Here is a 15,395-nt window from a genome sequence, read left to right on the forward strand (position 1 = left end):
ATTCAGTGGCCAAAATAGCAATATGGGAATAGTGCATGGGTTATCCATACATTTTACACACTGCAGAAATTTCTAAAATTATGCATATTTTTTAAGAATTGAGCTGGAATACTATTAATGATATTTAGACTCTTTTGCTATTGAATTTGTAGTTTTTGGACGAAAAATTATAGAAGTAAAATGATAGTGGTCTTCTAGGACTTAGTTGTGGTTAGTTGAATAGTATGATCTAAAGAATGGAATTGATTAAAGTGTAAATCTAACGGCTGAAAAATCAATAGCAAAAGAGTCCAAATACTATTAATGGTATTCCAGCTCAACTCTGTTTTCACTAAATTAATTAATCTCACTGATAGTATGGTTTTCTCTGTACCTTCACTCTATCTAATCGAATCTTTGAAATAAGCTGCATAAGAACCAAAAATAAATAAATAAAATATTCATAAGAAAAAGCATCTTTCATTCTCTAAGAACAGACTAGGAACCTAAAAAATTGAGAAAAAATGGTGGGTGAAATAAGAAGTATGGGTTGTTTTAGGTTTGAAGGCGAGAATTTATCGGCTCTCTTGTCTTATTATTTAGCTAGTAGTGACAATTATGAAAAATTCTAACTTCGTACTTTGACTGCAAAATAAAGTTGTTTAGTAAATGAGAAATGCTTGGGGTAGCCCATTTTTGGATATCCTATAATGTTGCTGACGTGTTGGCATACACATGTGGATGAATTAAGGTTTAGGGTTTAGAGTGCAATAGAGTAGCTATTAACCTATAAGAATTTTCAATATTTTTGTCATGCGGCAAGTTTTCCTTCACCCTCACTAACCCTTTCTTTGAACTGATCTTTGCTCTTGGCTTTTCCCCTCCTCTCCTCTCTATTCAATGACCTGTAATCAATGTGCTTTTTAATTTATACGTTCCTGATTTTTTTCTCTTCAATATTAGTCTTTTCTTCTCTCCCAAATAATTCTTGACCTACAAAATTAAAAGAAGAGAAGATGAATAGTTACTACTTTCAGATTTAGAGATTGGGAAAGAGTAAGGGAGTCCTACAAGCCCTAATCTGTACTAGCCCAACTCGACCCGACCGTCCCTGATCAAGAGAGTGCTTCTAGGGTTTAGATCAATGTCGATCTCTTCGGATTTATGGAAAAAAAAAAAAAAGGGTAATCGAACGGCTTTTTCAGTAGATGAAGGTAATTGGAGAGTGATAATGTATGGATCGAGGGTAGGTTTGGGAAACAAAAACCCTAAATCTTTTTTTTTCTTTATTTTAATCTCCAATTCTTACTATGTATCCATTTAGGATTTAATTATTTACATTATTTTTTATATGGTGGTTGTATCAATCAAGGATTTGATTTATGTGCATTATTTTGATTAATTTAGAGGTTAGTTTTGATTTCATAATTGATGTGGTAGTTTTGGCCCACAACTTCTGACCATTCTATGTCCAAAAAGGTGCAAAATTCTGCAAACTTCCATAAGGTTTTCACCGACATCGTCGTCATCATTGCAACATTATCATCTCCATCTTTATACGACCTTTGCAGGTTTTCCTTTTGACTGGTGATTCTAGACAATTATCTGTTTTGAATGGTCATATTACATTTCAGTAAAAAAAAAAAAAAAAAAACACACTTGAATTTTTATTTTTCAAAATCCTTTAATCTTCTTCTTCAATATTTTCTATTTTTTCTTCTATTATCTATCCTCCGCATCACGCGGGTTACTACACTAGTAATAATGATATTGTCATGTCATCAATAGTAGCAGTGTAGGGTACACTTGGGAGTACCTACGGCAACACTCTTAGGCTTCATTTGATTCAGATATAAGTAAGAGCTTTTTTGCTATCAAAATTTTACCTTTTGGATGAAAAATTATAGAATTAAGATGATAGTGGTCCTCTAGGGTTTAGTGGTGGTTGGTTGAATAGTATGATCGAAATGATGGAATTGATTAAAATGTAGATCTAACGGCTAAAAAATTGATAGCAAAAGAGTTCAAATATTATTTATTGTATTCCAGCTCAACTCTGTTTTCACTAAATTAATTAATCTCACTGATAGTATGGTTTTCTCTGTAACTTGATTCTATCTAATCTAACCTTTGAAATAAGCTGCATTAGAACCAAAAATAAATAAATAAATAAAATATTCATAAGGAAAAGCATGTGTCATTTTCTAAGAATAGACTAGGAACCTAGGAAATCGGGAAAAAAATGAGGGTGAAATAAGAAGTATAGGTTGTCTTAGGCTTGAAGGCTAGAATTCATTGGCTCTCGTCTTATCAGTAATGATATTTATGAGAAGTTCTAACTTTGCAAAAGAAAGTTGTTTAGTAAATGAGAAATGTTTGGGATAGCCCATTTCTGGATATCCGATTATGTCGCTGATGTGTTGGTATACACATGTGAATGAATTAAGATTTAGGGTTTAGAGTATAATAGAGTATAATGATGATATTGTCGTGTCATCAATAGTAACAGTGTAGGGTAAACTTGGGAGGTCCTACAGCAACACTCTTATGTTTCATTTGATTCGAATATAAGTAAGAGATGCTTATTTTAGAAATAGGTACAAGTTCAGGTATAAGCAAGAACTAAACTAAACTTTGATATTAATAAAAATTAGATTATTCTCGCGAATAAGACAAAGAGCATTTAGATAGATAAGTCAGAATAAAAAAAATAGTTAGTCATAAATAAAAAAATAATAATATTATCCCTCTTTATATTTGAATTTAAATTTTTAATATTTGATATTTTTTAAATTTAAAATTTGATATCTATATTTTTTTAAATTTAAATTTTGATATTTTATACCTGCTTTTCAAGTAAATTATGAAAATATACCGAACAATAAATTCGTGCATCCAACAAAACCTCAATGAATATGATGATGATTTGCTTCTATTAGTATCTTATCTAAAGAACAAGATGTTTGCCTGACAGAAAAAAGGATGAGAAGCCAGTTCAACAGCCAGAACCTGCTTGCCCGCGAATAAACAGCAGGCGAGCGGAAACCGGTTTCGAAGATCTGGCCAAAACAGTTTACTACAAATCTTAGCAGGAAAAAGGAAAATGAAAGAAAAGATTGACACCCATGACACTACCTTTGAATCCTGCGGAGGAAGGATCACTTTGCAGTTTTTATTAAACATGGAGGATACATTTACCCAATCCAGTTTCGCAGTGATATCATATATTTCAATCTTACACAACGCATATACACGCATATATACGGGTATCTCAACGACTAGCTTTTCGCATACAAAAACGCCTCGTGAACATGAATAAACACGCAGACAACACCGCCGACGAGAGAATTTAGTATAAAAGTGGGAGAAAGAGGAGACATTACGCTTTCCTTCCGTTCCTTAGGCCTCTTAGCTCTTCGCGGCAAGTATAGCCTCACGGACGAAATCCTCGCACCGCGAGAAACCCCCGGATAGCACGTCCCGGAGAACGCCCATCACGTCGAACGCCTCCTGCAGATCGGCAGCCGTGGTCATGTCCTCGAGCCAGTCCAGCATCTCCTTCGAGAACCCCACCATCTCTTTCATGTTCACCATCCTCTCCTTCATCACCACCTCCCACCTCTCCAAGCTGCCGCTGCCGCTGCTCCCCGCTTCTTCACCCGGAGCAGTGCTCGATGATGACGACGACGACGACGACGACGAATTGCCAAGCTTGAAGAACTGCTGGAGCTGCTCGATCAGGCCGGTGTAGACAAGAATCGGCTGGACCAAGGCGAAGAGCTTCTTCGCGTCGGCGGAGTCGGCTGAGGGGCCGCCATCGTCGGATCGGCTGGTGGAGGCGGCGGCGGAATCGGAGGGCGACCGAAGGGTTGAGGAGGAGCGGCCGCTGTGCTTGTGCTGCATGAAGGCGTGGTAGATACCACGCTGCAAGAAGGCGAGGCGGTGGGACGACCAGTCCTCATAGGAATCGGAGAGGAGGGAGTAGACCATCATGAACTGGACGGTCTCCTCGGATGGGGGGCGAGCGGGGCCGGGTAGGGACGATGAGGGGGACCGGCCGGGGGAGTCGGAGCTGGAGGTGGTAGAGGACGGTGATGATGATGGGGAGTTATTATTGGACGACGACGACGACGACAGGTAGGAGGCGACCGACTTGGCCATGGCACGGCGCTGCTGCTGGTTGGAGCTGCCCTGGTTGACGAGATACGAAGCCATTTGAATCATGAAAGGGAGGAAGCGTGAGTTGCTCTCCCTGCCCCCGCCTTTGCTGTCCGTGCTGAATGAAGCGCCCGTGGCAAACCGAGCCAGCATCTGCAGAAGCAAAGCAGCATGTAGAGAATAAGTTACATTGGAATCGAAATTACTGATTTTATTTCTAATACTACTCCACGGGATGCGCACTAAGAAACTAGCATGGTCGCGAAACAAAGGCATAACAGGCCAAACCCCGAAATGGAAATCCTGCGACACCGAAAATAAGCTAACATGATTAAGAAAAATTAACACTAGTCATCTTGAATGTGTAATAAGCAAAATCGGCATAAGAGGCCAAACCCAATTATCATCATTGCACCTAAGCCTTATGACTGCTTTTTTTATTCTAACTGCGATAAGGGATTTTATAGGAACATGAATATTGAGTGCCAGTGTACAAAAAATATATTAGAGACAAAATAAGGAGAAACTTAAGCGTAATTAGAATAAAAGGATATAACAATAAAAGAAAAAAAAAGGGTAAACTTCAATTTGCCACCCTGTGGTTCAAAAAGTCGCACTTAACTACCCTGTGGTTTAGCACATCTTCATTTTACCACCTTGTGCTAAAAAATTTACACTAAATTATCCTGTTCTTATCAAAAAAAAATTTTACTTTGCTACTCTATTTGATAGTAGATTTTTTCGATAAAAATAAGAAAGTTGCAATTAACTACCCCGAGGTTTTATTTATATTTTTATCGAAAAAATCTACTATCAAATAGGGTGGCAAAGTGAAAATGAGCTAAACCATAGGAGGGCAAATTGAAGTTTTCCCAAGAATAAAAGAACAAAATATGCAGGATCAGCTAAAGGATTTTCTAAATTTGTCATACCAGAACGATGTCATATGTCACCAACCGCAGCCGGCTACCATCCGCGCGTCCTAGGGTGTTGAGGTGTTCCCAGTACTGATCAACACACCGAGCATACTGCGCAAGCGGAACCGATGGTCCCCTTAAAGGGAATATACAATTACACAAGGTCTCATTATTCCTCAGCGTAGCCCCTTCCCATTCCTTCTTAGGGTTTTTCAATGCAGCATCGGCCCGCTTGGCCTCCTGATGGCACTGGAAGTGGATGATGTTGAAATGGCTGACGGTGGTGTAAACACAGTCGCCACGGCCGCCGCTTGCCGTGTTTGTGGGACCCAAGTTGACCCGCTTGCTGAAAGAGTAGACGCCCAGCATGTCGTTGGGCCTCAGAGTGTATCCCTCCCGGCACACCATGCACGCGAGCCCATCCTCTTCTTCCTCTACGTCGTCCAAGCCTTCAATAGCCGGCTTGGAAACAACAATTCGCTTGCCCCCATCCAATGAAAACTCCTGTCGCATTCCAAGCCCCTATAGAGAGTAAAGAAGAGAGAGAAGGAATCATTCCATGCACTTGTAACAATTTCAAAAGATCACATTGCACTCACACATAGAGCGCCCTATACATTTACTGAATCTTTCCGCCTCCACAACTCGTCTAAAATTTTGAAGTAAATAGAAGATATAACAATAGGAATCAAAACAGGAAAAGCCATTAACAGCTAAAATAGAAGATTGTTCTCGCATGTTTGTAAATAGGTTCATCTTCTTTAATTATCGAGAAAACTAGTAATTCTTTTGCAACCATACACAACAGTTAGCAATAGAATTATGTAATTTTATCAAATAGGACGCCGCTGGTATGGAACCTTATGCGAGGCCAGAATCAAAAGATTTACCTGAAGTAGCATTTCTCTATTCTTAAGGGCCATTCTGCGCATCTCGTCCCTTGTAGCATGTCGCAGTTCTCTTATCTTCTGCCCCAAGAAGCCATCACCGTTATTTTCTTTGTTTGCCAGCGTGTCCAACAAGTTCTCCGCTCGTGTGCCAATCTCATTTTCACCAGATACCCCCTCTAAAGCATGAAGCAGGGGCAAAACTCCCTCCTCATCGATACACCTCTGAGTAGGCAAATGACCCTTTGATAGTCCCCTCAACATTGACAGAATCAGTGGAACCGACGGCAACTTTAAGCCAAAAGTCCATTCAGAACTTGTTTTATACCCAGCCTGGCCCGCAACTGCGAAGCTTTCTTTTAAGTGGGTGATGGCCGCTTTCACGATGCCCCTCTCTAGAATAATGTCCTTGAGGCTCTCCCCACATGAACTCGTCTTCAGTGACTCTGAAACCCTAACAAAATTTTCCAAAGCAGATCTCTGCTTTGCTGCTTGCTGAGCCAAGCTCTCGTCTTTGGGATTATCCTGGTGCTTCTTCTGCAACTCGTCAAATTCACCCCAGGCTTGAAGGTACGGCTCAAAATGCTGTATAAGTGCTTCCATAGCAACTGGTTGCCCATAGGTCAAGTAGGGCAAAATCCTCGCAACCATCTCATCGTTCCGCTGCTGCTTATTTGACTTCTTCGCAGATAAAGGATGGCATAGCCTTTCTAAAAACATGAGGACAATTTTCTTAGCCTGTTCACCAGCTGCCCCACTTTCCTCATTAGAAACTGTGAAGACACTTTGAGTACTGCTGATGTCACTCTCATTAGCTTCCAAAGTGAGGCTTTCTACGATCAAGAGAATGCCTTCAGCAGGTTCCATGGCGTCTACTGAGAAAGCACGCCGTGCAGTGTCAAGTAGCAGCCCTAGAGCACCTAATCGTAGTAAGGCTTGTCTATTTTCTCGTATCTTGCAGCAGTACATTAGAAGGTTGAGCACAGAATTCAGCTCTTCCTGGTTCGATCTTAGATCGTCATCACGGAGACGCTGCAAAGCAATTAAGAGAATGGAAAAAAAAAAAAAAAAAAAAAAAAAAAAAAAAAAAAAAAAAAAAAAAAACTAGGTTTAAAAAAACTGGCAGTCACTGCGAACTCAATCTTGGCTTGGATTATCAACCGCAAGAATTCAGCAATAAATATCAAAAAAAAAAAGAAAGAAAAACTTTACATATTTCAATCTCAACAGAAGTAATGTACCTGGATCATACTCATAATAGTTTCAAGACCTTCACATTCCCTGACAACACCAGCTATTGCAAACTCAACTTCAGGGTCTTGTGATTCTTCCCTTTCCTCTTCAAGCTCTTTTATCATAGGCTCTGTGGCTTCACCATCTAAACCCTGCCAACAAATAAGAAAATTTTCCTACCATAAACGTTATTTTTAAACCACATGACAAATTCAGCAAGCTAATCAAACCACAAGAATGAGCATCGCATTCAGAAGTCAACACCAGAAAATCCTTATTTAAACAAAAATGTGGTTATTAATTTCTAATGACAAGAGGAAATTGATGTGTCATAACAATTTGCTTGTGACTTTGTTACACATAGGGGGCGTTTAGATTGATGAATCTGTAGATCCAACGTAACTCAAGTGTAGTGGTGTTTGAGTTTTTCTGAAGTGTGATTATTTTTTTATTGTTTGTTTTGACGTAACTCGTACAGTTTAAGAAATTAATTTTTTAAATTCCATTGTTTGTTTTGATGTAAGTGGATTCCGTTATCTTCTGAATATAGTGGTAAACTTACCGCTATAAAAAAATAATTAAAATTTTCATTATTATTTAAAGGTAATCCTAATTTATTATAAATAAGGTAATTCTAACCCATTATAAAGTAGAGTTTAGGTTTTACTATTTAATAACTTTTTTCGAGAAAGTTGAGTGTGGCGGAAGTCGAGTTCGGCATTTTAGAGGGGGAAGACAAGAGTAGGTGAAGTGGAGGTCTAACGTAACTTGAGTTACACTATATTTTTGACTTACACCAAAACAAATACCGGAAGTAATGGAACTTGAGTTCCACCCCTCCACTTACACCAAAACAAACAGCCCCCATACTGAAGCATGTACGATTCTTATCAAACTAAATCAACTTCTCCACTAGATGAATCAAGTTGCCAGAAGTTTTCTATAAAGCAAAGACACAGGAAGTAGAGATCTGAATCTGATAACAAACCTGAAGACGATAGGTTACTGTCATTGGTGGGCACTCTCTAGCTGATGGCAACCCAGCAGAAGACAAAACGGCAGAAGTTGGCAAAGAACTCTGAGTTTGACTGTGATATTTCTTCCAGACTTGCTCATAAACTTGAGAGATGCTAAGGTCAAGAGAAATTATGTTACCACCAACTAATAGTTCCATACCGTAGTCATCTTCCAACAGTCCTACTAAGTCCAGCTGGTTACAAATTTTATTTTTCACATCTCTCATCAGCGGGCCGATCTCAGCACTGGAGTACGGATTCTTTGTCATGGAACCCCTGATAAACTCTTCCTGAGTGTGTGCTTTGTTAAGAATCAGAAGATATACAGGTTCTGGCTTTGTTGGACAGATCATATTGCAAAGTTGTTCCAAGATAAACTGCAGAGCATTTAGATGATAAGTAAAGAATCAGTTTCTTCTGGCAATGTAGTAAGATAAATTTTAGGTTTACTTAATTAATATAAGCATTATAATTCAACTAAAAAAATCAACAATTCATACCAGTGAAGACCTTCCCTTTTTCTCCTTTGCATGATTCTGCAAACTTGATATACAAGCACGAATAAATTGACGTTTGTTTGCAGTGCTCTCCTGCAGAAGACTGTCCAGAAGGTCTTTTAAGAGACGATTGCAGTCACTTATTAGTTTCGTCTTCTGCACTATAAGACCTCGAATGACAAGAAAAGCCTCTAGTACTTCAGACAGCAACTCATCCTGCATAAACCTGTCGCCAGTAACAAGAAAACTTAAGTATCATGGCCCTCTTAAAAAAAAGAAAGAAAAGTTACCAACAAGGTGACAATTCTAAAAAGCAAATAAGATTTACCTGGCTCTGATGTTCGGTATCTCAAGAAACTTGTTGAGGAGCTCAATCAGCTTGTGAAGTATTAATCCCTGAGATATGTCAATACTAAGGCTTCTCTCTTGAGACTCCACATTAGCTACCTCTTGTTTTATCAACCTACAAATGGTTTTCAGGCATCCCCTTACAGTTAAGAAAAGCCGTGCAGCTTCAGATTCAATCATCTTAAAAAGTAGCTCAAAATATTCTGTTGCACTCTCACCAACCGATAGAGTTGCAGGAAGCAACGATGTGAGTAAGTTTAACAACTGGAACCCTCTAGAAGAACTCAGTGGACATAACAATGCAATAAGATTGCACACTTCAGATCTAATAGATTGCGAGCAAGCACTCAAAATCAACTCCGATACCCAAGATCCCAAAGCAAATGTTGAGAAGTCATTCTTAGCCGTTCTTCTACAAGCACGGCGTTTCCATTTCAGACCATATTTCAGTGCCAGATAATCAAACTTCTGTGGATCTTGTCGCGACTTCTGTGCAGTAGCTTTCACCACCTGCGAGACTTTATACTGCCTCCGGACAAAATCAAGATAAGATGCGCCTCTTTCCCACTCAGAATAGCTTAATAGAGGGATATCCTGACTCATTTGACTGCCTTCCAAGCTCTTTTCTGATAACTCAGATGGAGACCTATTACCATTTAGAAGGCTGGTAGAAGTAGCAGATTGGTTTGAACTACTGTCGTTTTTCGGTTGCAAAAGTGAAGTAGATTTTCCTGTAGCGTTTTCTTTGTCATTTGCATCAGATCTGGGAGGAGTACATGCCTGAGATATGATTCTCAAACAAGGAAGAATGATATGCTCAGAGATTGCAGGATGTTTTGCTCCAACTTTAATGGAAGAGAACATGAGCTGAAAAGCAACCCGAAGCCTCGATTCCCAGAGTTCATCTACAACAGCACAAGTCTCTGAGAGTAGCAATAGCTCTTCTCTTGTTGCCAATGCAATGTCCATGGAACGATGGTGCTCAAGGCAATACATGACCTTCTTCTGTATCAACCTGTTCAGCTCTCCAACTGCCTCTGCATCCCCCTCACAGAAAGCAGAAAGGACTGCCCTAGCCAGAACACGTGATGTTTTGGGTCCCTGATGAAGGTTGTTCTCAAACAGTTCTGATAAAATTCCAGCAGAAACAAGTTGTTTTTTGCAGTTTGGATGTTTTGAAAGCACTTGTAACAGCTCCAGACACTGCGTAACAAATGTAGTAGCACAACCATAGCAGTTGCTTGGTGATCTTGGAATCGCAAAAGTTGATAAAGCCACTGAGTCATCTGAATTTTTCTGATGTAGATAAGCCATCAGCACGCGCCTAAGTCCTTGCAATGTCTGGACACTTTTACTCACAGAATCAAAAGCCGCCTTGCATTTTTCACCATACAATACACCAAGGAGAGCGATTTTCCTGTTTACCTTGCATGAAGGCCCAGGCAAAGAAACCATCATCTGTTGCACTGTATCTTTCTGTTGTGAATCGATCTCTTGTTCGCCTATGCTTGAAACGAGCTTAAGCAGAGGTTTCTTGAATCCCAGAAGTTGCTGGTATCTCCTATGAGCATTTTCAGATTCAGACTCAATAGCTGCCAATCCTTTTCTCATGTCCTCATCATTTTCCATGTTATCAAAGGAGAAGCTAGGTTTTGCCATGAAATTGAACTCAAAACGGCCATATTTGCTGTATCCACACTCGTTGCAAAGGAAAGAATCCAGATTTTCGTAATTGATATTCCTACATTGCCTGCACTGGTATGCATTTTCGTGGCAGTTGCCACAGATACCGTGCTTATCGGTAACAGACCTGCTACACCGGGGGCACTGCAATGACTCAAGAGAAGAGGCTTGTAGATTCTCATAGAAAGAATCAAGTTCAATCATGAAATTGCATGCAGTAATTGGAATGGGGAATTCCACCTTCAGTTCTGTCTGATTAAAAGCAAGATGGCAGCTCTTTGCTCGCTTCCACAGAGACCAATTGTTCTTCAGCTCCGACAGGTCAGATACGGGCCTGTTGTTATAGTAAAGGTTTAAAATTTTTACGGATTTTGACTTGCGAGCATCATGAACGTTCATCGTCACCGACTGAATAGTGTAGCTTCCTGTACATTTCACAATTATCCTGTTGTCAGTGAACTTGGTCTCAGATTTAAGACTTTCAAGCTTAATCCTGGCATAAGGCACATCAGGGCAGCTACAAGTTACACAAGGTTCGCTTTCAAGATAGTAACCATCAAATTCTACCAAACTATTTAGTGTGTTGTATATACGGGAGTTGGGATGATTTGCCAAAAGATCATTCTGCGAATGAAGAGTTTCAAATATGCAGCTTATCACATCAGATGTCAGGCATTTGCTCACAAGTTCTTTCTCATGATGCTTTATGCTACTATCAGCCATCTTCCCCAGGAGCCAGGTCATGAGCTCAGTGTACTCTACGATGTTTTGGCCATACATCGGTAGAGATTTCACCTTTTGGAATAGAGTAGTTAAAACTGCTTCCCTAAACGAGCTTTTTCCATGATGCCAAACACCATACAAGACACACTTAGCTTCATGGCGCACACTTGCTGAGTTCCATTCCAGCAAGAAGGAATCAATAAAACGCCTCAAAATTGTACCATCCTTATCAATGAACATTTCTACTGCTTGCTCCATATCCACACAAGATTTTTCTGAACCACTTTCACCGCCATCCTCACCCTTTCTTTTCTTTTTTGAGTCAGAGGATTGAGACCCAGTTCTGTTCGAATAACCTCCTGCATCTCCACCTTCTGATTTCTGTGTCCCATGGCTCACTTCCTTACCAGTATGAAAGGCCAAGTTCAAGAGCTTAAGTGTTTGAACAACAGATTCCTCACCAAAATAAAACATACCATTCATCAAGAAGGGCAGAAGATCCATGTTCTTCAAGCAAAACTTCTGCCAATTTCTTGGTCTCGCTCCAGCCACTTCACAGATAGCAGACAAGGACTTCACGAGTTTAACACTTCTCTCATACGGTACAGGATTCCGGAAGCCTCCGGACTTGTTCACAAGTTTATGTAGCTTCCTAATTTCATAAGAGAACTGCCACGAATCTCTAACACTGTAGTAATGAGTCTTGCTACCACACAAGTGAAGGAAAAGCCTTCTGGCGTATCTCCGCACAAATGTCGTAAGTGGATTACTGATATAGCTACAAAGAACATCCTGAAATCCATCCAGTTTCAAATCCTTAGCTACCAATGACTTGTACATTTTATCTTTGTCCCCTGACTTGTCCTGTTTTTCTGGTCGAACCATGCTATAAACAAGACGGAAAGTGTTCTCTAGCAATAGTTTGTGGTAGTCTGTAAACAAATCAGCCCGGTGAGCTTTAGCATAAGAATCTGAGAAGAAGGGCGAGAAGTTTCCAGCAGGAAGTTCCCTCCGAACTGTCAGAAGTGACCCACAGCCAGAACCAGCCGACGAGCCACTTTCAGAATTAGATGAGGACGATTTGAAGATGGGTACCAGTTGCTGTAATATATCCATCAAGTAATTAAGGAAAGCCTGTTGCCTGAGGAAGGAACAAGCACGGACCAACTGAGAAGCAAACTCATTCTTTTCTGGCTCATCACTGGAGGATGGAACAGCTGAAGATGATGATGATGATAGTGGAGCCTGAACAAAACCCTTATCCTGTAAATCTGAAGAGCCACCTGACTTCGGCTGAGAAACGTCACCGCCAGGATGGTGCCAGTTACGAAACATTAGGGTAAAGAACATGAAGACAAGGATAGCAACTTCCCCAAAGTAACAACGGGTTTTAGCAGGAAACGGTTTGTTGACGTTAATCTCATCCAATAGCCACTTGACGAATTTTTCCATATCCAGATTCTCGGGTTTCGAGCTATCCATGAAAGGCCCACCAACTGCAGACGATAGACGATAGAACAGCTGCATAATAGGAATAGCTCGAATACCAGCTGTAATTTCCATCCATCCATTAAGGTCTTCAATTAACTGATGCAGCAACAGAGAGTTAACAGCACGCTTGGATGCAGAAATTGAGACTATTCTTTGGTCGGTCACAGATGAAGGGAAGTCCCCTGCTTCATTAGTCTCCAAAACATGAATTGAGGATGGGGAATTCTGCATATTTCTATCGGCAGCTACATGCATTACACTTGGATCACTGAGCTCATCCATAGGGAAATGTATTTCATTGCTGCTTTCACCACCGAGCGAATCGATTTCTATTGGAATTGCTGACATGGGATGATCTCTGGAATGGGGGGGTGGAAGACGGTCTGCATCGAGTGCTCTATAGCATGCTTCACACAGATCAAAGTCTGGGCATACATTGCAATGCCATCTTTGCCTGAGTATGGGAACAGTGGAGCAACCATCGCAACAGTATTGTACTGATGATGTTGCATGGTCTTCTTCAATCATGACCTGTGTATTTCCACCAGTTGGATTTTCAGAAAGAACGTGTGCTACTGTGCGATTTTCTACGGCATCATCAGTAGGTATCATTGTCTGCTTTGGGAAAGGGACTTGAAGCAATCTAGATGATATGGCCAAACTGAAATATCAAAAGAAAACATAATAAGGATTTATACAAGACAACTGATGATAGCGAGGAATAGTTTAATGGAATACCTGCTGGATGTCTGAACTGCTTCATATGGTGCAAAAAGTAGCTTCTTAAGTAAAGCAACAGCAGGAGCAACAGAGAGTCCATATGCATCATTTGCATGTAGAGCAAGGCATTCAGCATAACTGTAGATAAGTTCCACAGATGGTATCACTATGCTGTTTATTGTTTGTGTTTCTGGTCTCTCTAGGTCGAGAATTCCCCATAAAATTTGCATCAATCCATCAACCACCTCCGACCCTGCAACCAATTGTGCAAAATGAGTTTCCTTTATTCAGATAAAACAGATAAATTAACAAATCCCTTCGAGTAAATAAATAGAGCTTGATCCAATAGGAAGAGAAAATAGAAAATAACATGTTGCAAAAGAGATAATTATGATTATACGCCCAAAGGTGGTTGAAAGCGAACGAGTAGCGAGGAAACAACAAATAAGATTAAAGATTAAAATAAAATCGGTACATGTGAAATAAGTTAATTAACATGCGAAGTCAGTAAATTTACTGATGAAACACAATCATGTTATGGTGACGATTAGCAAGCGAAAGAATGTATATGATTATCTTAGAAAGAATTGCTACACAGAGTGTTGCTAAATACTGATAATAGCAACAGGTCTGCTTGAAAATTTTCACAAAATAAATTAGACTCCAACCAAGAATTCTGAAATAAATGTTGTCTAGAAAACTTCATTATAAATTCCACATTGGACGCACATGAATCAAATTATTCACATGCAAATAAATGGGATTAAAAGTACCGTGAGTCTCAAGAAAAGTAGCCATATTTGCTCTCCGATGCAAAGCAATTTTTGACACTGCATGCATTTGTGCCGTAAACTCTTTGATCACCCAGCCAGATGCAGCACCCCCAACTCCTATTCTTGAAATGAGCATAGGAAAAGACTTTATGACACCTAAGAGGCGCATGGTGTCTTTTACCTGCAAAAAGTATAAAAAGTTGAGACTGGGATGTAAAACCATAAAAGAAAAGGAAGAAAAACTAATTAAAAATAACAATGTCTACATGATAGTATATCTCTCTCTTGGGAAATACAGCCCGAAGAACATGACAAGCAGCAGACTGCAGTAGAGGTTCTCTGTCGCTTTGAAAAACAGTTTCCAACAGCGTCCTGCATTTCAGCCTCCTAACCTCTGAATCCACATCAACAACTTCAGTAGACTGATTTGACCGACATAACATGTAAATCCTCGAGAGGAACTTCAGAGCGTCCGCCAAAACCTGCTCCTGGATAGGAGCAGCATGCATCATCTGATACCTTTTCCCCAACCTCCCTGCACCAGAACTGGTGCCAAGCACATGTGCTTCCATATCCAGCACAGCGTCCATTTTCTCTTTCCACCCAAATTCATCCTTAGCTCGGCCATAAACTTCAAGCGAGTCTATTCTAGGGTTTGCCGAACCATCAAGAGTTCGGCCTATTGTAATTGTGAACTCTTCATCAGCTAGAAGAGATTCGGCAGTCGTAAATGGAATGTCATACCATGATCGCATGCCTTCATCCAGCTTGACTGCTCTCTGGAAAATTGTGACCTCGGAGGGAATATGGATGGCTGATCCATTACCCACATGTATACGGCAACCGACCATGACGATATCAGGGTTGGAATTTGATACAGTTACCTAAAATCATGGAATCATTAAGATTGGTCATCAATTATACAAAAGTCAAAGTACAAAATTTGGAGTGCAAAACCAATTTACATGGA

General features: G+C 40.1%; 1 protein-coding gene across 2 annotated transcripts in view; it reads right to left on the bottom strand.

Annotated features, from left to right (window-relative positions):
• LOC109720275 (auxin transport protein BIG) overlaps nt 2,890-15,395 on the bottom strand; it is a 33,795-nt gene continuing 21,289 nt past the window's right edge. For both annotated transcript variants that reach the window (XM_020247268.1, XM_020247267.1), the window contains exons 5-14: nt 14,692-15,309; nt 14,426-14,606; nt 13,671-13,905; nt 9,016-13,593; nt 8,691-8,913; nt 8,163-8,567; nt 7,183-7,326; nt 5,945-6,973; nt 5,070-5,576; nt 2,890-4,290 (exon numbers count right to left, since the gene is read on the bottom strand). In XM_020247268.1, the coding sequence (XP_020102857.1) occupies nt 3,388-4,290; nt 5,070-5,576; nt 5,945-6,973; nt 7,183-7,326; nt 8,163-8,567; nt 8,691-8,913; nt 9,016-13,593; nt 13,671-13,905; nt 14,426-14,606; nt 14,692-15,309 (8,823 nt within the window). In that variant the 3' untranslated portion in view covers nt 2,890-3,387. The remainder of the gene's footprint in view (nt 4,291-5,069; nt 5,577-5,944; nt 6,974-7,182; nt 7,327-8,162; nt 8,568-8,690; nt 8,914-9,015; nt 13,594-13,670; nt 13,906-14,425; nt 14,607-14,691; nt 15,310-15,395) is intronic.

Source organism: Ananas comosus, linkage group 14 (assembly GCF_001540865.1).
Source record: "Ananas comosus cultivar F153 linkage group 14, ASM154086v1, whole genome shotgun sequence".
NCBI classification, from domain to species: Eukaryota; Viridiplantae; Streptophyta; class Magnoliopsida; order Poales; family Bromeliaceae; genus Ananas; species Ananas comosus.